This window comes from Dermacentor albipictus, unplaced genomic scaffold (assembly GCF_038994185.2).
Source record: "Dermacentor albipictus isolate Rhodes 1998 colony unplaced genomic scaffold, USDA_Dalb.pri_finalv2 scaffold_20, whole genome shotgun sequence".
NCBI classification, from domain to species: domain Eukaryota; kingdom Metazoa; phylum Arthropoda; class Arachnida; order Ixodida; family Ixodidae; genus Dermacentor; species Dermacentor albipictus.
Window position 1 is genome coordinate 2,586,726 of NW_027225574.1, and position 26,239 is coordinate 2,612,964.

A 26,239-nucleotide genomic window follows, 5' to 3' on the forward strand; every position below is an offset into this window, starting at 1 on the left:
CGCGAAACGATTTATTCTGTCAACTTATTGGTACAATTCAAGCATCTCAGCACTAAGAGCCCAAATAAACTTACCCTCTCTAGCCTCACGCCGTAGAATAGCACGTCTTAACCTTTTTCATAAATTTTTCCATCTTTTGCCTTTTGGCAACTCGTACATAAAAGGAGCACATCGCATTGCCTGCACCAGTCACTCTAACACAGTATATCCCCCACAAGCCCATACCGTCACTTTTCAGGAATCATTTTTCCTGCGCACAACTCGAGGGTGGAATGGCCTGCCCACCGAAGTTGCCAGTATCATCGACCCACTTGCATTCAAGCGACTCATAAAAAATATCCCTTTGTAATTTGTAGTATCTTTCCTTGTCCCTAACCCCCGACTCCCTCATGTAATGTTTCAACAAGAGACCTTTGAGGAAATAAATAAATAAATGAACAAGTAAATGGTGGCACTTGATGATGATGATGGTAATGACGATGATGATGAGCCTTCCAACTATGTCACGAACTTCACGCTTGGCACTTTATCCTTCGCTGAAGAAGCAACAGGTGCCAGTAAACGTGACGAATGTTTGAGAGAAACACAGATAGAAGTGTACCCATGTGCAATGAAATTGAGACCGACTCTTGTTGGTGCATCCGTCAAACCATGCCTTGCAGGAAAGGCAGCCGCAGGAGTCCTATTGAGTGTCTCGCACTAAAGGACACCGGCTTACCTCTAACAGATCGATGAATCAGGCTAATTGCATGGTGTGTACGTTCATTGCTCATGCATTATATACAGCACCCACTGACGGGTACAACTAAGAGGAGTACCGACTAGGAATAAGGAAGGCACAAACTGGCATGATCTTCGCGTCAGATGGTATTTTCCTTCCTAGTTGGTGCTCCTCGTCTTCCTGTTAGCTCGTGCTGTACACAGAGCAAGAACATTGACGTCGGTCTACTCGCGTGACGAGGGCAAAACGAGCGAAAACGTTGCGCTACAAGGAGGCGTCACTTGCGTACAGACAAGCGGCAGAGCCTGACGTCACGAAGATGCCGCAGCGCATGCTGCCACATTTTGTGCGGATAAAATAAATATTGAAAAAAAAATCCTACAGGCGTACTTGGCACGCAAGATTCATTGTCGTGGGCAGGCTTTCAAGTTACTTTTGAGCAATGTTGTTCGAAGCGAAGCACAGTGAAGAACTGTAAAGTGAGTCATGTACGCAACTTCTCTACACAACGGCGCCTTTACTCCGTACTTGGAATTGCCTTTGTTTCTTTCGCCCCGTTCATCCTGCTATCGGCGCCGGCGGACACTCGGCTCCATGCAAGCGAGCGTTCAGCTTTGGCAGTGTGAGGCCAGCGGCTGTAGCCGCTCCGAATATTGTCGGCCCTTTATGCGCGGGCGCGTTTTTTCCGCCCGGCTCTGGGAAATCGCTTCTTGCCGCGGAAGCAGAGGCCCACAGCCAGTGCAAACGGGTCTTGCATTTTTTTCCCACGTTTCACTAGAGACAGATTTAGCAGCATAATCATCATGACATGAAAGCTGGATTCGCTTGCCATGGTGGACCTCGATGGGACAAGTCTCGTTTTGCCATGTAGCCTTTCCAATGCATTTATGCCCGATTATCATCGCTGAGAAGAGGCGCATAGCCGGCGCCAACATCTTTGTTTTTTTTTTTCAAATTGAAATGAATATTAGGAGAGGTTGGCGCCTTTATAGTGGCACCGGCTACTCCTTGTCGCTTGGCAAATTAAACAAATTTGCGTAAAAAGGGAGAATAGCAACACAAAATATGGCACTCAGCAGAACACTGGATGAATAAAAATATGCAGCCCAACAGTACATGAGTCGCAAAGTTCTGTGCATTAGTTCAGTCTACGTACGCATATATAAAGTCAGATATTTTGAACAGCCAAAACACTCAACACATGTAATGCACTGCAAGTGCAGAGCAGAATTATACCTATTGCGTAAAAGGTGCGATCACCACATAAACCAATTATGAACCACAAACAACGTTTGTGTTACTCATTGAGCGTATTCGGATCATCTGATATCTAATATTTTCCCAAAATGTTGGTGTCCTCTAAAAACTTTTTCAGAGCAAGAAGCGCTCTTTTTTGAAGTCCCGCGGTTGGCCATGGGCCAAGTATCTTTTTTAGAGTGAATGGTCTTCTGTCTAATATCAACAAATTTGCTTGCAGTACCCTTCTTTATGGATCGTATTTCGTGCACTCGAGGAGAAGATAATGCACATCTTCGTCTGGATGGCCACAAGAACACTGCGGACTAGAGATACGTTTTATCCTGCACAAGAAGTGTTGCGTAAATGCAGTACCAAGAAGCAGGCGGTGTACCAATGTTTCAAATTTTCTGTTGTCTCTTGGATTTTCCAGCATTGATAAGTTTATACATGTGTCTATAATGTATAACTCCGAGTTTTTAGTTTACTGATCAAAGCAGGTAGTCTTGCTGAGGCGACAAGAAATCTGTCTCAGGAGCAGACGGACTTCACTACGCAATAGGGGAAGATTGGTTGTCTCCGCGTTATTGTGCGCCCGAATCGCAGGTGCGTCCGCTGCAGTATTACCAGAAATATTGCAGTGCCCAGGTATCCACTGGAATGCAATTACGTGGTTCATTGCGCTTGCTTTTGTAAGTTCTTTGAGTGCCTCATACAATAGCGAAGTGTTCAAAGAATTTTTCTTATTGCTCTGTAGTAATGGGAGAGCGGCTTGCGAATCGCTAAAGATAGCGCATTTTTGCGAATGTTTTTCTGATGTTATGAAACGCAAAGCACACAGGATTGCAAACAGTTCTGCCCCGGTGGAAGATGTCTCTCGGGATAATTAAAATTTTTGCTCTAGCGCTAAATGTGGAATGACGAATGCTGAAGTCGAGAAATTTTTATGACACGAACCATCTGTACAAACGTGGATGTACTGGGTATATAAAGAGTAAATTTGGAAGAGTGCCAGTTGTAGTGCGGCTACTATGAACATGTCTCTTTTAGATATAATCCCGTCAACCGATAATTCTATTTGAGGACATGTTAACATCCAGGGAGGGCAACAAACATCCACTTTGCATAAATCAATTCTTGGTAATAATGCTTTATGTTCTCGAACAACATCATGAATTTTGCTTTTGTTTCTTTCGGTAAGCGCGAGGTTTAATGGATGCTTCTCGTGCTGGGTTAAGATGCGATAAATATGTCGGCATGTTTCAACCGTTCGTATGACTGGAAATGGTGGGTGACGAGCTTCAGCAATTACTAAAGAACTCGAGCTAGCCTGCGGAACCCCAAGACACACTCGCAGCCCTCTTGCCAGTAAACGTTGAAGACGTTCCTGAGAAGTTTGCGATAAACCATGGAGAATAGGTGCCAAGTAAGCAATTTTTTGTTTTATGAGTGCGTTATGAACTTGTAATAGTGAAGAGACTGATCCCCCCACGTTGTGCCAGCGAGTCACCGAAGTACGTTTATTACTGCATTGGTCTGCTTTTCAATTGCGCGGATGTGTGAAGCCCATGTTAGCTGGCGGTCAAGAATAACCCCAAGAAATTTATGCTCTTTCACAAACATCAAAGTTTGCCCATTAAGCGTAAGTTGAAAATTATTCAGCTGTCGTCTAGTGAAAGGAAGTACGGCTGTCTTTGCGTATGAAAGACTCATGCCTCTTTCTTTTAAAAAAGGTGTCTGTACTATCAAGACCCTCTTGCAGCGTTGTTTGGATGTCTTGTATATGAGATCCAGAGGCCCATATGCAGTTGTCATCTGCATACAGCGAACACTGTAGACCAGACGGGAGATTTAGTGGCAAGGCTGCCGTGACACAGTTGAATAAAAACGGACTGAGAATACTGCCCTGCGGAACGCCCTGCATGATGCTGTGATAATTACTCTCTCCTTCGATTGTTTCCATAAATATTTTTCTGTCTTTCAAGAAATTTGATACCCATCGCAGTGTTCGACCGTGTAGGCCAAGCTCTCACACACCAGCAAAGATGTGTATGTGACTTAGCGTCGAATGCTCTTTGAATGTCTAAAAATACTGCTACTGTCACATTTCCGCAACTTCGTTCATGTTCGACGCATGTGGCAATGTCTAATACTGAATCCATTGTACACCAATTTTGTCGAAAACCGGTCATGTAATTGGAAAACACATTTGTGTATTCACACCACCACTGCAGTCGACGGTCTATCATCTTCTCCATTAGTTTGGAAAAACAGCTTGTGAGACTGACAGGTCGCTAGGAGTCAAGAGACTTTCCTGGTTTTAGTACTGGAATTACCCGGGCTAATTTCTATGAATCTGGAAGAGTCTCTCTTATCCAGATATCATTAAATATCTCCAAAAGAGCCATTCTTCCTACTGGACCTGGGTTCTTTAACATCATATACGTGACACCATCTGGGCCTGCGGTTGTCTTTGTACGGCACGGCGAAAGAGCACATTTCAATTCATTTAGACTAAACTCACAGTCAAGTTGAGGATGTTGTGACATAAAGCACGCACGAACTTTCTGTTCTGCTAGTGTTGTCGAAGTTTTAAATTGTAGGCAAGCAAACGGAATTCCTGGTCTGGATATAAGTTGACAGAATTCGTCAGCAACAGATGTTTCCGGAGTGTTTCGAGCTAGGACAAGGGCTCGGAAGGGATGGCTCTGGGTAACTGGACCACTAAAAGCTCGGACAACTGACCATATTCTGGGGACCGGAGTAAACGGAGACAACGACGCGCAGTATTCTCGCCATCTTCTCGTACCTAATTTGTTTAAGCGTCTGCGCGAAGTTGACAGAACTTTCTGTGCCATCTTGTAGTCATCCAGCTTTCCTCTGCGGCAGTAAGCCCATTCTGCGCGTCTTCTAATTGCTGTTAGACATTCATATTCCCCGTCGACTGCAGCGTATTCATTTGGAACAATGACTTGCTTTGTGCAGATCTTGTAAGACACACACAATATATTTGCAAAACTTTGAAAGCTCGGATTTTCGCCCAATGAGTTAGTTAAATGGTGACGAAAACTTTGCCAATTAGTATATTTTGAGTAGCGCCGGGTATGATCGCCTCACTCCGTATGATGCGATGTTTTACCAGTATCGGAAAATGATCCCTACCGTGCGTTTCTATGTCTGTTGACTATTCAACGCCATCAAGAAAGTCTTGTGTGCAGAGCGTAACATCTATACAGCTTGAGTAACGAAACCCCCGCAAGAACGTTGGAGAGCTGTCATTTAACACGATCAGTTTACTTTTTTCTGATGCAGACTCTATAATGCTTCCACGGGAATCGTTGTATTCACTTCCCCAGATGACATTATGTGCGTTGAAGTCCCCACAAACCAGCACATGTAAGTTTGCGATACCAAAGACATTCATCAAGCTGTCTACTGATATTTTTCTAGCACATTGTAGATAAAGACGGATGGCTGTGGCGCTTGTATTTGTAAAAGATATCTTGCAGGCTACGAACTCCGGTATATATAAATCGCTCGACTGTATTAAATAGGGCGGCAGGTCCTTTCTCACGCATAACATCGCTCTGCTACTTCCAGCAATGCGCGATGATTTATATATATCATAGTTTGAAAGACGAAAGTCATCTCTTACGCCTGCTTCCTGTATACATGAAACAGGAAAGTTATGTTGAGCTAGTAGTTTGCGAAAATCAGCTGACTTATTTCGAAGGCTATTAGCATTCCACTGCAATACGAAAACATTGTTGTAACGATTATTCATTGTAAGCCTGCCGTGGAGTTGTTGGTGGTTGTGGAAGCACCAACGATTGCATAGGAAGCAGTGCTTTTACCTTTGGTAGGTTGTTTGCTTGTGGAATGGCACTTAGAATTGCACGCAGAGCTGTGAATAGCGTGAGCAGGATCATCTGTGCTACGGGTAAAGATGCGTAATCACCAAACGACGCTGAAGCTCCATGCGTGATCGAAGCAGGGCACTGAAGAGTTGACTGAGATGGTCGCTGGAATGACTGGTGTGGTTGAGGCGAATGCTGAGGTAGTCGCTCAGATGTTAGATGAGGTTGCTGTGTAAATGGCTGAGAGCGTTGCTGAGAAGGTCGGCGAGTTTCACTCGAAGCCTGTGCAAAATGAGTAGCATTCTCTGAAGGTGGATCATGTCGCTCACTGTCAGAACGTTGTTGTCGACCTGAGTGCTTTAGAGCTGCAGAATAGTTCATATGGACCACTTGTTCTTTTTCTTTGTTAGGAGTTGGAGGCGTGCATCTTACAGCATCAAGGTTGGGTGGGGGCGCATTACGAGGAGGCAGCCTTGCGTATTTTAATTCATGTCTGCGTAACCTTAAGGCAGCTCTGCTCTGAGGGCACCCGGAGTAGGAAGCTGTATGGTTTCCACCACAGTTGGCACACTTTGGTTGACACACAGACTTGCACTCTGAATGGTTGTGGTCTTCTGAGCATATCTTGCAGCGACGCTGACTGCGGCAGTTCTTCGATAAATGTCCAAATCTCTCGCAGTTGTAGCATCTTAGAGCAGGGCCATGATATTCTTCTACGGGGTGACTCGTAAAACCTAAATGCATTCGTTGCGGCATTTGTTTGTCTTCTCTGAAATGGAGGATGACGGTTCTCAGAAGGCGTGATTCTACCGCTCAGTCTTCTTGGCGATTGCAGCGCGCCTGACGACGCGCAGACGTCACTCCAAAATCCTTCAGGAAGACAACCAGTTGTGCTTCCGTCTACTCAACTGGCACATGGCGTATCTTTCCAACATTCTTGGTATAAGACGCCGGAATGAATGGCTTGACTTCCAAACCAGCCACTTCGCTGATCGACATTAGATGTCTTGCAGATGAGACTGAAGTAACGTTATTGAAACTTCCATCTCGATTCACGCGAAATGACTGCACTTTTTCCTTTGCCGCGGAGACAGTTTCCGACGCAGCGCGGTTTCGATTCACTTGACAGAAGTTGCGTCCTTCCTGTGAGGGTAGAAAAACAACTGGAATTCCCTCAGGCCGCTTCTTTTTACACGTTACCAAGGAGAACGGCGTTTCATTGCAGTCTATGTCTTCATCTTCACTTAGATCATAGGGAGATGTTTTGTCGTCGTCAACCCGTGGTTTCTTGGCTTCACTTTCGCTTGTCTCAGCCATATTCACTGAAGGTGCGCTGGAAGGTAGGGTAGCGTTGAAAACTAGCGTCGCCGGCTTGATGACATTGGGCGCTTGTTGTGGCACTTCCGGATGCGGCGCCGATTCTTCGACACTCATGCGCCTAGGAACGCGCGGTCGGACATATGGCTCGTGCCGGTGTTCTTTGCTGCCTACCGCCGTGTTAGGCGTAGATGCGCTGCGGAGCGCCGCAAAATTACGCGATATTGTGCATGATCTTTAGCACACAGGAATCCCAAAGGACGTCTGTTCTCCCTGGACAACAGTGAAGTCTTAACACAGCACTGATTCTTCGAAGAAAACAGAAAATAATATCTCACCGAAGAAGCAGCGGCCACTCGGAGGGACTTCTTCCTTCTTTTTGAATGTAACTCTAACACGAATAATAATAAGAACAATGAAAAAGAAAAGGCGGCGTAGCGGTTTACGTACTGTGATGGTTGGGGTTGGGCATGAAATAGATGGTAGCTGGCCCTTGCCATCGTCCAACATATCCACGCTGAGGACGTTGCTGAAGGGAGAGACTTGTTCTCATCGAGAACGAGGAATATGGAATTTATTTACAGTATCTATACGAGAACGTTACAGTTCATCAGCCTAGCATGACTGAAAGAGGAACGCACACTCAGCAGCCGCGCAACAGCTGCTTATAAACACTATGTCCTCCCTAGATCCCTATGTGAGGGAAAACAGCCGTTCCACCATCGACCAATTCGGAGCGTCCAAAGTCATCGTAGCCGACGCGCCTTTGAAGGGGAGGGTTTACACACTAACTTCCGCACAGGTTTCACTGACCACACCGAGGTGAGAGGGTTCTCGCAGACAGAGGTCTTGACCCGAGTAGGGGGCCTCTTTATCCCAGAGTTGACCCTGCAGTCAGTGGCCGCCCCGTCTGTCCATTGACTGACGACTTCTAAGACACGTGAGACGGCGCTGCAAAACACTTTCTTCCAGGAGTTCCACCGCTTCAAACAAACCGTGACGGCGAATCCACTACCAATACTTAGTCCGCCGACTGCGTGTATACATCCCGGCGCCGTTCGGCTGGGGACAATCGTATTGTCGTCCTTACAAAACGAGTCGCCGCCGTAGATATGGCGGCGCCGTTCGCCTGTTCACTCGGCGCATTGTTGTTTTCACAAAGTGAGTCATCGCAGTGGGCTAGGCAGGTTTCGTCGGTCGCTTCTTCTCTAGTTCGCCAACCTCCGCAAGCCATTCGTAACAGTACACGAACTATATCCTGTATACGTTCAAGTTTACAGAACTTTATGTAATCAGCAATTCGGCCAGCTTTTGCGTGGTTCGAGACTATGCTAAGCCTGAGAATGTTCCCGGCGGTTATATAGAATGGCTCTGACGTAACCCGTCTTTACGGTGAATTTGTCATCATTCCCTTGTTCCTCTCCTTTATTTCCTTCCTTCTCCTTCTCTGCCTCATTCCGTGGTGGGTCTTTTGGTAAAATGAGACGAGCGAGACGCTGCTAATGGGGGTCTGCATTCCACTGCCGTTGTAAACAGCCTGGCTACCCGTTTTACGCGCAGCTGCGCTACAACATTGAGCAGGCCAGCGTCAGCGCTGTGCGCAACTGCAGTGAGACGGGTTCGATCGCGTAGTGGGCGAGCCAGAGAGAGAGCGAGACGAGGGCAACGAAATAAGATGCCGCCGCGGCCGTGCGTGCGAAACTTGAAAAAAGGGCGGGCGCGCACAGAAAGACGCGGATGTCGGTGATTTTCGTAAAGAGGCGCAAAGATAAGGGACCGGTTTGTTGCAGCACGATGTCGGCTCTAGTTTAGCGCCAACGCCCTTTTTTTTTTCCTCTTCCTACCGGTACGAGCGCGCTTCTCCATGGAAAGACGTGGACTCCGGGTTCGTGAGTGATGTAGGCAGTGCCATCAATGCTGCGCAATACTTTCGAGAGCTCCACACAAGCGCAGTTTATATTTGTATAAGCACTTAGATGTTAATCTGCCATGACCTAAAGGGCCGCTCTAAAGGCACTAACAGACAAAGAAGGGGGAGGGGGCGTGAATTGAGCGGCGGAGCGAGGCGGTGCTTGCCTTACGACCGGGTTCAAAAGACACCCGCCCAAGAGCTGCTGCGGGCGAGTGTCCGACGAGAAGAGGTGCGAGCGCAACGTCGCTCTTGTAATACACACGCGCCGCTGAGGTTCCGGCTCGTCTTCGATGACGAGATGCATGCGTTATTGGATTACTTAGTGAAAAAGAAAAGACAGAAATTTCGAAAGGCCGTTTGTTACGTGAGTTGCGAAACATAGGGCAGGATGAATGGGGCAAACGTGCATGAAATGGGAGCGAAGTCGATGAATCGCATCGCATAATTCGACACCAGTGCAATAATAAAAGTTAACAAGACACCGCCTGACGTGGGTGTGTGTGTATATATATATATATATATATATATATATATATATATACACACACACACAGGCCCATTTTCTGCATATTTGCTACTCTGGACCGCACACACCGTCTCGACCGGTCAGTGAAAGTTCAGTGACAGGGAATATATAGCAGGTTCTAGACTACGTTCCGTGGGTAATCCTCCTTAGCAGCATTCTATTTCCCTGAAATGTAGCCTGACACAGCCTTAATTTCTCCGTATATGTGTCTCCCTTTCTCTTTCTTTTTTTTTGCGTGCTTCGGAGGGAACATTACGGCGAGGAGTGCCTTTGTGGCGTTAATGATGCGTAGATATACGGACTAAAGAGCCGCGCCTTCTGCGTGCGCAACGGTCTTTCATACATGGCACACAGCTGGAAATCTGCGCCAATAGACGCCTAATGAATGCTTCGCAGTCATGGTGTGAGCGCGTAGGTTTCTTTCTTCGCTTATGCGTATAAGCAGGGGCCAACAGGAGATGGCTTGAATGCAACATGCGCAGGGAAGGGGTCCGATACATCAAGTTAAGCGAAACACCTCGTGCACTATCCACCTGGTGCGCCAGTCAAAAGGCAAGGCCTCTAGCGTAGAAGGGTACTCTCTGAGGGCCGCTTGCATGAGAAGAAGAAAAAAAGAAAAAAAAAAGCGGACAGACCCCCTAAGGTGCCAAGCGCCCCATGTGTACATGCAGAAACAACGTCGCCTCAGCTTGCGCGTGAAAACGGCCCTTGCGTAGCGTAATTGGCGCAGGCATCTGCCGCACCGGGGTATGTAGAGACATGCGCGTGTCCAACAAATTGGGGTTCCGTACCCAAAGTCGTTGCCGGTACTCAAACGGTGCGAATGTGCTTAGGCTGCTTTATGAAACACCAAGTGGCTTCAATATACCGAATTTATGGGTAGGAATATGATAACTGATTTAGTAACAGCCTTTGACAAGCGCCGCGTCGGTGAATATTCGGCACTACGCGGGCGCTTTTAGAAGCACGAAAAAAGGCTGGAAACAAGCGGCAAATATACGGGCAGAAAGCAATCGTCTGGACGATCTTTGAGTTAAGTTCCACGAAAACGCACAATACGCGAGCAGCACCGTTCCTCTCTGCTTGTCAGTCCCTCCTCGATATTTCATTGGTTTCTGGTTGTTCATAGATCAAGATTTAGCTCTCTTTATTCGACTATATGTACCTGACTGCGACTGCACCGAGTGCACCACGCACGTCAAATTGTACATGCCTGCACATCCTCGATGTAAGATTTCAGGTGCGAGCTTATTGATATGCACAGCCTTAGCGCCTTTAGCTACCGGAAACTAAGCGGAAGGAGACTAAGCGGAAGGAGAAAACTTAAACGGAAGCCTCCTCCTCTCTAAATGTGATAAAGGGAGCGCACGGGCGTTCAAGAGAATCGGTTCTTAACAGTACTATCTCGCCACTGATTGCGCTGTCATTTTGATATAATGAACTCCAGACATTGGACCAGAAGCCTTTCCTTTTTCTTTTTTACCTGATAGGAGAATTTTCCGAATCATTTAGTAGGCACCTAAGCGTCTATTGCACAATGTGTCTCATATCATTCTGCATAAACGGCCTCCATCAAGAAGTGACTCACAAGTGACGTCTGAAAGCGCTTGAATGCAGTGTGTATTAAATTAGTTTGCATGAAATTACGTAAGCAGTGAAATTAAAAGTCGATACTTTGCCCTTCGACCTCATTCATAGATAGCGCGCCTATGTGCCAAGCGTATTTGGCTACACCAGTTACTATACAGACGTTACAATCAAATTGTCCTAGCTTATTTCTAGCGTCCCGTGTCGAGTGAAAAGTTCCCAAGAAGGCATTTCTTTCTTTCTTTCTTTCTTTCTTTCTTTCTTTCTTTCTTTCTTTCTTTCTTTCTTTCTTTCTTTCTTTCTTTCTTTCTTTCTTTCTTTCTTTCTTTCTTTCTTTCTTTCTTTCTTTCTTTCTTCTTCTTCTTCTTCTTATTATTATTATTTCGTGAAGTAAGCTTAGCCAAAAATGCATAAATGAATTTCGAGGCCTCCATGTTATGCGTCCCGAGTTCCCAAACCACCATGGAAAGTTTTCGTGCACTACAAGTATAAATGCCTCTTCAAGTTCAATGTCAACGCGGACGTCGCAGGCTCATTTGATTGTTCCATTTTTTTCTTCTTCTTTTGCTTCTGTTATTCCGCAGCTTCCGACAAACGAAAGTTGCTTCCGCATTGTTTGGCGCACGGGCCTGCGTTCGCAAAAACTTCCCGCACGATGAAAAAAAAAATGATAATAACACATTTTTTTTTAAAATCCGCACGCCCGCAAACGCTCGTGCGCTCTTTTCTTCGGGACCAACCACGCTTGCACCGCAAGCAACCTTGTAGACGCAGCGTTGATAACAAATATCTAGAGCAACCGCGCCTTTCAAAGCCACCGTTCACACAAACGCTGTGTGTATACATGGCCCGCAGGCGTCTCTTTTCAAGAAAGCGCCGACGCGGTAACAAGGCGGCTCTCTAACGCCCTATTAATGAGCCTCGCATGCACCCCCTGACCTCCGAGGTGGGAGTCCCGCGGTGGGAGTCAAGGATGAGCGACAATGGCGGCGGACTGGTCCGAATGCCACACGGCGCCGCCTCGCGGCACGCGCTGCGTGAGTCGGCGCCTGTCCCCCCGCCAGAAGCAGCGGTGGAATGACAAAAGGACACGGCGTTGCAAGCGCACTCCGCGCTCTTCATTTCCATAACCATAACGCGCATTATTACGACTTAGCGAGCACGGAATCCTCACGCTGACGGACCGTCACCCACTTTAGGAGCGGTCACACTGAATTTCAAAAAAAAAAGAAGAAATGCGGCTAAAAGAAAACGCAAGCCATGGCGTATGGAAACGACGTTTTCTGTCCGTGATCCACATAAGAATCAGAAAAAAAAAGAGAGGTAGGAAACACGTGTGATCACGAGCTAAACTCGGCGTAACAAGGGCACGAAACACTTCCGACGCATTCTTCGCTCCATACTCGCAATACGCAAGTCCGTTTTGGGAAACGACAGCCAACCGAATTAGCATTCGCTCTCGCTGCTTTCATGCAGGACCATCACTGCGGCTCGGCGAATGGTTGTGAAAACCGTACCCACTTCGGCCACCCGCTGTGAGGCTCTGGCTGTTACTACCCGGCATAGTGCGTATAGAAAGCTCTCGTGGCGACGAGTTGCTCCGCTCATAGGTGCGTGTGCATGTCCAACGCACATAATATATAGCGGCTTGAACAAAAATGAGCGGGCTATTTGCGCGAAGGCTTTGTGCGCTCGGGAGCGAGCGCAAGGAAAACGAAGCTCCGCTGTATAACGAAGCTGCAGCCGACGTTGCCCGCATCGTTTGATTCCTTATGCTGCCTGTGTGTCGCAGAGCTTTGAAACTCCAAGTACACCTCGGCGAAAGACCGTATAGGTGTACGTTACTGCGTTTGCGCCACTCAACTTTATTACGCAGAAGGAGGGTACACCAATACACCGACGTTGCGGTTGACACATGCGCGCACGTGACGGATGACGGTGCTTTCGAGTGCGTAACAACTCTCTGCGATGAGAATCAACGCGCTGACTATTTATATGTACACTCAAACAGCGCCGAAACACCAATCCGAAAAACCAGGCTGATACAGCCGATAATTGTTTTGCGAGGAATAGCTCTTCGCCAAAACAACGCGAGCACTGTTTTCTCACAAACATCGGTTATATAAGCATGACATAATCTATATGAAGCATTATTAAGAAACGTCCTCTTCGCCTCTCACATGTGGCTTACCATTTGTGAGAGGCCCAGACGATGCCTCCATAATATCATAGAATCAGCAGATAGATTGGAGAAATCAGTCTATCCGTCTGTTTTATTATTACTACCGTAACTTTTTCTTACATGTAACTTAAGAACGTGCTCTTGGGCACCAGCATGACTCGATTTCGCAGCAACTATTGAGGCAGCTTCTTTGATGCTGTGTGCTTTAGTGTTCTGTTCAACCTGCCCTTCCCTGTAATAATGCATGATATTCGCAAAGAAAACAATGAAATGAGCGTATACCTTCAGCTGCTGCTCGGTGAACGCTGTCCGCGCTTTACGCGGTTTCTTGGGGCACCTCAGGGATATGGACGGCAGGGAGTCCTCGTCTGCGGAGAGAAAATGGCGAGGTGAAGCCAGCAGCACATGACTGCGAGTCACAAGGCTATCGCGGAGGAACGTAGGAAAAAAAAAAGGAAGCTTCAGGAGACAGTGAGCGATTTCTCAGTGTCTGTACTCGTTTATTGTGACAGCAGAAAGCTCTCACACGGGACACTGCCACCTTCTCGAGAACAAGTTTATTGCGATGCGCCTTCGTTCGCTGCGGTACTTCCCACTACACGGCCTCCGTAGTACATGAACAGACATCACCACTCTTCTCAGAACCTCAAGAATTCGAGCAAAGTGCTAAGCGCGAATGCTTCACGATAGCTCAGTGGTTGGCGGGTCTGCCTCACAAATGCACATTGCCGCAGGCGCGTGAGGTCGATCCACAGTAGCGTGTCGTCAAAGTTTTGTTTTTCATCGTAATATGAGGAGGTGGCCCAACGACGACGATGACGACGGAGTTATGGAAAGGACGGCCCCACACAGCAAATCCAGCCTCGAGGTTAAAACTGCTGTGGCACTTAATGCGCACGGGACGCAACTGAAGCTGGAATCTGCTAGAATCACGTATCTATACACTGTAAAAGATAAATGTAAAAATAAAAACGGAAAATTTCTTTCTTTGCTGTACAGCAAATATCATTTAATGCAGCAAAAAGAATTTTTTTATTAAAGAAAAGGAGAGACCTTTCCCTGTTTATAAGTCAAAGAATGAATTTTCCTTGGCTTTACCGGCATTGGTCCTCGTAGGTAAAGTGAAAAAGATTGTCACCGATACTGCGAGCGAAATGAGATTGCTTCGTCTCTTTACTATCCTCAATTTACATTTGCGTGCAGCTTCGCAAGCCACGCAAGCACAAGCAGATTTATGTATGTCGTATGCGCGAGCCAAATGGTCTTCGTAAGTGAATAAGACGCAGCTGTAATCAGGGCGAGCCATGCCGCTTAGAGCATGGCTATATAGATTCGTAGAGCTGATGCTTAGATGTGTCGTGAAGTGGCGGGTGTCCTGGCGCCAGAAGTTTTGTCAGGTGGTCAAACTCATACGTTGTGCGTAGCGTGCTTACGTAAATGTGTGATCTGTTACAACCGCATCTCAGCAGTTGACTCTTTCGCACTTACATGAAAGCTGCACTCATGAGTTGAGTAAAATTTACTCCCTTAATGGCATGAACTAAGAATATCTTTATTGTAAAATTAGAGAAACACAGTAAGATTATTTTGGTGAAATCACGGCAAAATGAAGCAAGCTACAGAAAAAGACAACAAAAGAGATATGTTGAAAAGAATTGCCACGCTTTTACAGCGTTTTTTCTTTCATAAACTGTTTTTACCAGTGTAGGTTATGCGGCGTTCTAAGAGCGTCTCCTTTACAGAGAGAGAGAGAGAGGAAAGGCAGGGATGTTAACCAGATATTAGTCTCCGGTTTGCTGCCCTACACTGGGGTTGGGAGATAGGGGTATGAAAGAGGACAGAGAGAAGAAGGTTAAAAAATGCACACATGCAGAGACACACACACGAAGGGAGTTCCACTTAGAGACGTTCAGAGAGGCCGGTAGATCGCACGAAGCGCAGTAGCGCCTGCACGGCCTTCTTCGGTCCCGTCGATGGTGTAGAATTCCTTCTTCCGATAGTATAGTCGGTCGTCCAGCTGGTTGAGTTCGTGGCGAAGGGATTCCCTCTGTGTCTACTGCAGGCAGTCGCACAAAATATGGCCAACCGATTCTTCATGGCCGCTGTGGTCACAGGTTGCGGTGTCAGCCATCCCTATGCGGAACGCATAGGCTTTGGTAAAATCAACGCCCAACCACAGTCAATACAAAGGGTGGCGTCTCCACGGAGCCGCTTTGATGGGACTCGAAGGCTTAACGCGGGATCAAGGGAGTATAGTCGGGAATTCCTGAAATGTGGCTCATTCCATTGTGACGTGGTGCACTGGTGAGCAAGCATGCGGAGGTTCCATGCTGCGTCAGTTCTAGAAAGTAGTATTGGTACGTGGTGGTCCTCAGTATGGGCTGAACGGGCAGCTTGATCGGCCCGTTCATTGCCGATAATTCCGCAGTGACTTGGAAGCCATCGGAAAGTTATTTCATGACCTGCATCACTTGTATGGTGCATCGTCTCTGTAATAAGAAATACTAGCTGTTCATGCGGTCCGCGTCGTAAAGGTGACAGTAGAGACTGCAGTGCCGCTTTTGAATCGCAGAATATCGTCCACTTGTGTGGCGGTTCATCACCGATGTAATTATGGGCGGTAAAGAGCGCTGCGAGTTCTGCAGCCGTCGATGTTGCCGCGTGAATCGTCTTAAATTTGATGGTTGTAACTTTCGCTAGTACCACGATTGCCGCAGCGGAGCTGTTTGGTACGACACATCCAGAGTGTAGATATGCGTCGAGTCACGGTAGTTCTCGTACAAAAGTAGTGATGATACATCAGCTTTTTTTCGTGATGCCAAGTATTGTCAGGTTGATTTTTGGCTGAGTGAGGCACCATGGAGGAGTCGAAGTCTCGCAGCGGGAGTGAAACAAGCTGGCAATGATTCCTCCATGTGCGGTTATCGTCTGGATGAAAGAGGTGCGTGGTCTGTCAGCTGGTAGAGAAGCTAGGTGGTGACGAAGAGTCCTGGCAAGATGCCTTATAAGGGTCCTCAGCGTTTCAATTTTAATATGGGTCTTGACAAGGTGGTCTCTAGCGATTGCTGTATTCGCCACTGTTGGTGCACTCCGAGGCAGGCCTAGAGAGATACGGAGCGTTTGAGCTTGAACACTTTGTATTGTGCGTAGATTCGTTTTGCCTATGTTGGTTATTGCTGGCAAGCTGTATCGCAGAAAGCCGAGAAACAGCACCTTGTGTAGTTCCCCAAGCCTTGCCAATGAAAAACTTGAACAGGCGGCAGATGCCTGTCAACCGTTTTTTCACGTATGATACATGAGGGCTCCATGTCAAGTCTCTCTCAATTATGACACCTAGAAACGTGTAAGATCGAACAAATGGTACTGTTTGGTGATTCACCATTACGTTGTAGTTTGTCATGGGTCTGTGCGTAAATGGCACTAGTGCGCAGTTCTCGGAGGAAATTTCCAGGCCTCGATTACGGAGGTAGAGAGCAGTTTGAGTGGCGGCTCTCTGAATTCTCGCTCCTAACTGAAGGCGTGTTACTGCAGACGTCCACGTGCATATGTCATCCGCGTACATTGATAGCCTGATGGTCCTTGGTACATGCTCAAGGAGAGCAATTAAGCTTAGATTAAATACCACAGGGCCAAGTAGACCACTCTGGGGGACGCCGCGGTATCTATAATGTAGAGAAGTATGGCCTCCCTCGGTGCTTACAAAAAGGATCGTATGGAGAGATAGCTGCTTATCCATTGAAACATCCGAACAGCCACTCCTACCTCTTCGACAGCAGAGAGGATGACTTCATGCGTAAAGTTGTCATACGCCCCTTTGTTGTAGAGGAACAAAGAAGCGCTGAGACGCTTACGGCATTTCTCATGCTGAACGTAGGTGACCAGGTCGACGACGTTATCAATAGATATTCGACCACGTCGAAAGCCCACCATGGCATTCGGGTAGGTGTTGTGGAATTCCAGGTACCACTCCAGGTGTCCTCGAATCATCCTCGGACCATTACTTTGCCCACACAGTTTGCCAAAATGATCGGGCGATATGATGACAGTTCCAACGGCGACTTGCCAGGCTGAGCAGTGGAACAGGGCGACTTGTTTTCCATCTTATGAGTAAATAGCGTGCCATCTATCGAATATTCATTGTACAACTCAAGGAGAAGAACTCACGCTCGTTCACCCAGGTGACACAGAGCTCGGTAGGAAATTCCATCAGGGCCCGGCACAGATGTACGGCCGCACAAAGCTAATGCTGCCTTAAGTTCGTGGATTGAGAATGGTAGATTCATGCGTTGATCACGTGGTGGAGGGTAACTACTCGAAGGTGGTGGGATATTGGGAGCTGTGAGTTCAACGGATAATCTAGGGCATAACTCCTCTGCCATGTCAATATCCGGTCTCTTTTGAGAGAGGGCTATAGAGCCTTGAATGGGAACTGCTGTAGGGGGGTGTCCGGAGACCCCGCACCGTTCTCCATAGTTGCGATAAAGGCTTGCATGGATCTAGCGACTCACAGAAAGCAGCCCAACGTTGCGATTCGAGCTTGTCTAACCGGCGCTGGAACTTCTTTTGCGTGCCTCTGGCGGTCCGTAAATCGTCCATTGTCTTCATGCATCGGTACCTTCGTTCAGCACGTCGTCGGGTTGCTCAAAACTCGTTCTAGTTCCACATCAAATTGCGTCAGTTTCGAAGAGCATGTGAGAGTACGCATAGTGTCTTGCACCACGCTATTGCTTGCCTCTTCCAAGTCTAAAGATGGATTGGCTTCGCTGTTAATTCTTCCATGACAGACTGAAATTTAGACCAGTCCACTCTTTGGATGTATCCCGTATTTTAGAAGGAGACAATCCTTTGATCATGACGTAGGTTGGGATATGGTCGCTTCCGTGCCTCTCTATGTCCGCAAACCACCCAGCACATCTGGCAAGGTTTCGTGAGACAAAAGTCAAGTCATAACAGCTGCTGTATGTGGGGCCACGTATAAACGTACGACTTCCATCATTCAACAGCCAAAGTTCATTACTGGAGGCGAAAGATACCAGAGCTCTGCCTCTCGCGTTGATCTTCGAACTTCCCCAAAGTGTATGATGGGCGTTAAAGTCTCCAATAATGGCCCACGGATCCAGAGTTCAGGAAAGGATGTCTCGTAGTCTTTTGTGACCAAATGACTTGACGGAGATAGGAAGGCGCCCACAACAGTAAAGGTAAAATAATCTTTCTTTACTGTTTATATATATATATATATATATATATATATATATATATATATATATATATATATATATATATATATATATATATATATATATATATATATATATATTGATCATCGTCATTAGGTGGCACAGGCTGATGGATGTAAGGGAGGTCACGGCGAAACAACACCAAAACCTTAGTGTTTTCAACAGCAGTTGACGACGTAAACGATTCATAGCCAGAAAGCCTGATCGTGTTCGGTAAGTTCGGCTCGTAAATGGCGATAATGGGAACCGTATTGGCATACACGAAGCGACGGAAATCCGAAATGGGCGCTCTCAGTCCGCGGGCATTCCACTGAAAAATAGCTACTTTTCGGAGCTCGTCCCTGAAAGACAGTGGTGGGGGAGGCATGATCTAATCAAGCGTTGCCAGCACCAGATTCAGAGCGTCCAGTACTTGAAGCGCGGACGGTGTGTGCATGTTGCTTAGCAACAGGCGAATGGCATTCATTAAAGGCCTAATAAGAGCTATCACTTGCTCATCTGTTTTCCGCGACTCCTCGGATGCAGCACCTTGCTGTACTGAGGGCGGCTTCTGCTGTGGCTCTTCTGCCGGTCGTGTACGCTTACGTGGCGGCCATTCCTTCGTACCGAGAGATCTGGGGGTTTTCTCCCTTCCAACATCGGTGTTTGAGGTGCTAGAAACTTCCGATGACGGTGCTGCTTGACGAGTCAACGTTTCTTGAAAAGTTGATATTTTTAGACAGTAAGGACCTTCGATGGTGACGTCGTCTTCACCGGACTTTTTCAGCGGCCTCTTTGTGGGTAGAATCGTCTCTCACAATTTCTTTAGAAATGGTGATCTCTTTCTTGATCCGGGGGCAGTCTTTGAAAGAGGTGCAGGACACTTCAACGTGGTTGCGCTGCAGTTGTCTTCTGAGTGGAGTTCCGGCGCATTGAGGGCACATTGCAGAATTTCTGAAAACACCCTGCACATGGCCAATCTTCTGACAGTCAAAGCATTGCATTAGCCTTGGAATAAATGGTTGAACAATGGCGAAAGCGGCCAACCTTCACGTAGGATGTAAGACAGTCACCTCTGAACGTCCCATAACGTGCGGGACGTTCACCTGTGATCCTCCCACAACGTGTGTCACTGAGGTGACCAACGTGCACAATCACGTTGTGTACACTTGCTGGTTTTATGAGAACTGGGAGGTTAGTTAGTTAAATGGGGTTTAATGGCGCAAAAGCAGCTAAGGCTATGCTGCGCCAAACACGAGGTGTTTTAAAATCCAGTTTATGAAGGAAAAAGCTGCGTTAGTAATCTATATTTTATGTAAAAATCCAGTGTCGTCTAAAAATTTACGGACGTCACAAAATGGGACTAGTGGATCATCGCCTAAAATTAGAGCAGGGTGTAACGGTATGTGTTGTTCATATAATTTGTGCAAGAGTGCTCGTCTGTGTGTTTCAATCTGCGTACATGTGAGTAATATGTGCATAACTGTTAGTGGCTGTTGACATTTCTCGCATGTTGGTGTGTCTTCTTTCCTGAGTAGGTAATTGTGTGTGATGTGTGTGTGCCCGATGCGTAGTCGGCACAAAACTACTTCGATGAACCGCTCCTGATGATAGCATGACTTCCACTCCCCAACTATGGGTTTCGTGAGATGTAGCTTGTTGTCGGAACAACGGTCCCATTCGCGTTGCCATTTTACCGTTAAGGATTTTCTAATTGCGCGGATGCTATCTTTGCATGGGAGTGTTGTGTTTGTAATGTCTTCGTGTGCTGCCATCAATGCATAGGTATCAGCTGCTTCGTTACCCGGTATCCCCACATGGCTTGGGACCCAGCAGAAACGAATTGACCTGCCGTATTCATTAAAAGCCACCATGTTTAAAATGTCTCCAATCAGGGGTTCACACTCAGATTTCAGATGTAGTTCCTTCAGTGTGCTTAAAGAATCTGTGTATATGACTGCATTTGTGCGTTTTTCAGCGATAATTTTTTTCACAACAACCCATATGGCGAAAACTTCGGCCGTGAAAACAGAGGCGTGTTGTGGCAATCGTATACTTTTTTCCCAATTTTCCATTATGACCGCCACACCCATGTGTTCTTCCGTTTTGGAGCCATCAGTGTAATATTGCACGTTATTTTTATATTTCTCCTGAAGTTCACGGAATTCTTGTGTAATGTGTTCGCGTGGGGTGTCTTTCTTCTTTAAATGTGTCAATGTCCAGTCACATAACGGTTCAAAATCGTACCATGGGGGCAAACGCTGTGGCTTTCTGGCAACCTCGAGGACTTCGCAAGGAATGTCATAATCCCGGACATATTCCTCATATCGCAGGACAAGCGGTTTGATCATGTTCGGTTTATTTGTATAGTGTAGGCGTGAGTTGCATTGTGTGAGGATGTTGTAGCATATGTGTTGGGGTGATGACTGAATTCTGAGTACGTAGGAAAAAGTGAGGAATGCTCTGCGCTGCTGTAAGGAGGGTTCATTACACTCGACGTGTAAACTTGGAATAGGTGAAGTTCGGTAGGCACCACTTGCCAGTCGCAGTCCTAGGTTATGTACCGGATCCAGTCGTTGGATGTACGACTGTCTGGCTGAGCCGTAAACAACGGAGCCGTAGTCTAAAAGGCTACGCACAAGAGACCGGTAAACACGTAAAAGGCACGTTCGGTCGGAACCCCAGTGCTTATGAGACAAAATTTTAAGGACATTTAGAGCTTTATTTGCTTTAACCTTTAGTGCTTTTATGTGAGTTAGGAAGTTAAGTTTGGAGTCAAAGGTTACTCCTAAAAACTTATGGTCTTGTTTCACCGGTAGTGTGGCGTCGTTCAGTTTTAAGATTGGATCGCTATGTAGCCCTCGTTTCTGAGAGAAGACAACAGTAACTGTTTTTTGCGTGGAGAAGCGGAAACCATTTTTGTTAGCCCATTGTGTAAGTTTGTTTATGGTCATTTGAAGCTGCCTTTCACAGGTTGTCAAATTTGAAGCACGGCAAGCCACTTGGAGATCGTCTACGTAAACGGAGTGCATAAGAGAAGACGGTATAATCTTATTAACTGAATTCATCTTTACTATAAACAGCGTCGTGCTGAGAACACAGCCTTGCGGAACGCCATTTTCCTGCGTAAATGTATTAGAATGAACTGTACCCAGACGTACCTGAAATGTTCTATTAGACATGAAATCAGTTAGGCATTGAAGCATTTTACCACGTATGCCGAGGTCAGCCAAGTCTCTTAAAATTCCATATCTCCATGTGGTATCATAGGCTTTTTCTAAATCGAAGAAAACTGCAAGACAGTGTTGTTTGTGTAGAAATGCATGTCGGATTTCATGTTCAAGACGGACAAGATGATCAGTAGTTGAACAACCCTTTCTATATCCACACTGGTGAGGGTCTATGAGGTTTCTTGATTCCAAAATAAATGAGAGTCTGATATTAATAATGCTTTCATATGATTTTGCCAAACAGCTCGTGAGGGCAATGGGTCTGTAGCTGCTCGCGGATGTTGGGGATTTACCGGCTTTTAGAAATGGGACTACTATAGCTTTTTTCCACTCTTCGGGCATTATACCTGATTCCCAGATTATGTTAAAAAATTTAAGGAGAGCTTCGACAGATGCCTGGGATAGATGAGCCAGCATGGCGTAGTGAATACGGTAATGTCCTGGCGCTGTGTTTTTTCCTGCAGAAAGGACTCTGTTTATTTCTTGTTGTGTGAGGGGGGAATTGTACGGTTCGTTTGATGCTCCAGTAGGGGGCAGCCTTTGTTTTTCAGCAGACTGTTTGTACTGTAAGAATTCCTTTGTATAATTTGCTGAACTAGATACACCACGGAAATGTTCGCCAAGTATATCTGCCTGTTCTTGTATTGTTGTCTGTGTGTCTGGACTTGTTAAGTAACGGTATTGTGTAAGATGAGTAATCTCCCCGAAACTTTCCTACCTGTTCCCACATGCGTTTAGACGTGACTGAACTGCTTATAGAAGATACGTATTTTTTCCACGATGATTTTTCTGCCTGCCTTCTGATAAATCGTGCTTTGGCTTTGGCCTGCTTAAAGTGTAAGAGGTTGGTGTAGGTGGGGTGTCTTCGTAACATGCCCCAGGCCCTATTTTGAAGCTTTTTTGCTTCTGTGCACTCGGGAGTCCACCAGGGGTAGATTTTTTTGTGCGGACGGTTGGATGTTTGTGGTATGGACTTTTCTGCCGCTGAAATTAAAGCCGCAGTGAACTTTTCATTGATTTCATTTACACTGAGTTCGTTTGAAAAGACTTCTTCGAGTTTTGCGTGTTTCATGAAAAGCGGCCAGTCGGCAAGATGTATTTTCCAGCGACGTGGCTTGGAGTTTAGGGTAGGTAATGGGGATGTTAGCTTGATAAAAGCCGGCAAATGATCGCTTCCATATGAAGTGTCATGGACTTCCCACTTAAAATCACTAAATACAGATGGTGAGCAGAAGGCTAAATCGAGACAACTAAATTTGCGTGAGCTTGGTGAAAAATACGTTGGTGAACCCGAGTTTAAAAGACATATGCTGTTAGACAAAATAAAATCTTCGATTACTTGCCCTCTTTGGTCTGTTCTATCGCTGCCCCAGAGGGCACAATGGGCATTAAAATCTCCTACTAAAACAAAAGGCTCCGGTAACTGGTGTACTATTAGATTTTCCAATTGTCTAGTAGTAAAATGTGTGTGGGGTGGTATGTAAAGTGAACAAATGGTGATGGTTTTATGGGATAGAACGGTGACGGCAACAGCCTCGAAAGAGGTATTCAGCTGAACATTTCGTGTAGGGGTGCCGCCCTGGACGACTTTGGCGACTCCTCCTGACAGACGGCTAGAGTGTTCGCGGTCCTTTCGGACAACGGTAAAACCTTTAAGGATTTGACTGTTCTTGGGGCCTAGGTTTGTTTCTTGAAGGCAGAATGCCACTGGTGAATACTTATTTATTATGTCTTTTATGTCACCTAAATTATGTAGCAGACCTCTACAGTTCCAATGGATGATGAAAGCCATTGTCAAACAATTAGAACGGTTCACTTATATGTGTGTGTTTTAGAAGTTTATAGGTGACATGTAATGATAAGACAGCTAGTCTAAACAAGGGCGGTAACTGTTCAGGTTACCTGACCCTTTGATGAAGCAGTTACGAGATGTTTGTCTTTTTTAGTGCGCTCCAGGGAGCGCTGGTCCTTTGGCGTCGACGACGCCGTGGTTTTTGGGTCGATCTCCATAGCCTTCTCCGAGGCGCTGGAGGATCGAACGAGGGTCTGAGACCGTGAGACGCTCGTCACGGGCCTCGGAGTTCGATTAAGTATTGGGCCCTGCGTCACAGCAGTCTGGGGGCCCGCCTTAGCTGACGATGGCGCAGCACTGGCCGCTGCCACCAAGGGGGCGCATGGAGGTACTACGGGTCCACTAGCTGTGACCCCTGTAGACCCCTCGAACCGATGTGGTGCTGCCCCCTGTCGCGCCACACTGGCATAGCTCATTTGAGGTAGGTGAGATAGTTTCTTTCTTGCTTCATAGAAGGAGATTTTCTCTTTCACTGTGAGTGCAATTATTTCTTTCTCTTTCCGCCAAAGGGGACAAGATCGCGAATAAGCAGCATGATCTCCTTTGCAGTTTGCGCAACGCGGAGGAGCATTGCAGTTGTCCGAAGGGTGATCATTGGCACCACATTTTGCGCATGTTGCCTTTCCTCTACATGATTGTGATGCATGCCCGAACTTTTGGCACTTGAAGCACCGTCTTGGGTTCGGCATGTATGGCCTCACGTTGATTTTTACATACCCTGCTTCGAGTGAACTGGGAAGAATGCCTGTGCCAAAAGTAAGTATCACATGTTTGGTTGGGATTTGTTCGTCGTTTCTCCTGATTGTTATTCTCTGCACTTTGATTACGTTTTGCTCTTGGAAACCCTCGAGCAGTTCTTCGTCGCTTAAGTTAAGGAAATCTTCTTCAGAGATCACGCCCCTGCATGTATTTAGTGATCGATGTGGTGAGATCGTTACTTTGATGTCACCAATACTGGTGAGATCGGACATCTTTTCCAATTGTTCTTTTTTTTTAAGTTCCAGGAGAATGTCTCCACTTGTCATTTTAGAGGCTTTGTAGTCTTCTCCAATTTTTTCTTTGAGGCATTTTGCCACTAAGAAGGGGGAGAGTTGTCGCATTGGGGTGGTTCCTTCGCTGTGCATGACATGGTAACGCAGAAATGTCTCTGGATTTACTTTGAATGTGAAATCGAAAGGTACTTCGGTGCGACCTCGTTTCGAAGGCCGATCTGAAAGGCGGGGGAAAGGTTCTGCCATAACATGGTTTCAAATTTCGGCGGCGGTGGTAGCCACCCACCACCGAGCCCAACAAGGGGACGCTGCAGGTTCCAAAAATCTGCAGGCGCCAGCTTTACACCGCCACTATAACCTAATGAATATACCCAAGGCAGGATACATTACACACGGTTAACCCTTGCCGCCAGGAAATACGGAAGTGATAAGAAGTGAAGAGAAGACAGGAAAGATGTAAAAGTGGGAGAGAAAGACGAAGATTGGAGAGGAGGACAGGAAAAGGCGACTGCCGATTTCCCCCAGGTGGGTCAGCCTGGAGGTGCCGTCTACGTGAAGCAGAGGCCAAAGAGGCGTGTTGCCTCCGCCGGGGGGCCTTAAAGGTCCGAACACCCGGCATCGGCTCAACCCCCAGGACCCCCTTTCCCCGGACACGGCTAAGCCGCGCACGGCTACACGCGGGAGGGTCCAACCCTCGTGTGCTCGGGTCCGTGGTGTCGCCACACACCAAACGCCTGCTGACGCAGACGCCCCTGCGGGGAGAACTGGGAGGTCTGCGATAGGTATTTCATTGTCAATGTCATAGATGACTCCTGTTATTGTGGCACCATTCGCTGGCACGATGAATCTGACCTTGATGTTACCCAGCTGCGTTACATGTTGTAGTGTGTTCAGAGCGCTCGGGTTCATCACATCGATTGCCAGGATGTTTCTCCTATATCCTGAAATCCTTGATCTCGTTCGGCACGGTGTTTTCTAGATACACGGAGAATCCTTGCCTGTTGAGGACGCGTAGGTTCTCAGTAGCGTTCTGTGGCACACACAGGATGGAGTGAGGCCATCGTTGAGGCGCAGTTTTCACGGTTGTCGAACTTGACGAAGATGCATTGATAATTCTTCGTTTGGATTTGCAGTACTGGACAAGTAAAAAGCTGTCTCCCAAGGACTCGTCACCTGATGCGGGGTACAGCTCTGTGTCCCCGCTATCGCTCGATGTATTTCCTCGTTTCCTCGAAAGGATATCCGCGGGTGAACGGGAACCGGAAACATCACCGCGATGTGAATATCACCGCGTGACGTGAATATGCTAGGGGTATCAGGCTGAAAACTCATTGTTCCTCTCGGTATAATGGCGCGCATAAAGCGACTTACAAGAGGTTGCGCAACTTCTCTTTTCAGAACTTGAGCCGGGATAATGTAACGATTCCATTCTAATGCCATTCCTTTTCTCGCTTTAATAGTGGCCCGAGCGGCGATACGCCCAGTTATCAAAGGGATTGGCCGGCTGCGAACGGTGGGTGAAAATAATAGAATAGAATCAAGTTAAAGGAATCCTTACATAATATAGTCATAATTTATAGCGTCAGTAATATATGCAGATAGAAACCTCCT

At 46.8% G+C, this 26,239-nt stretch overlaps 1 protein-coding gene across 1 annotated transcript in view; it reads right to left on the minus strand.

The window, feature by feature from the left end:
- LOC139052218 (homeobox protein B-H2-like) overlaps positions 1-26,239 on the minus strand; it is a 66,187-nt gene that overhangs the window by 18,877 nt on the left and 21,071 nt on the right. The window contains exon 2 of the mRNA XM_070529315.1: positions 13,621-13,706. Within this exon, the coding sequence (XP_070385416.1) occupies positions 13,621-13,706 (86 nt within the window). The remainder of the gene's footprint in view (positions 1-13,620; positions 13,707-26,239) is intronic.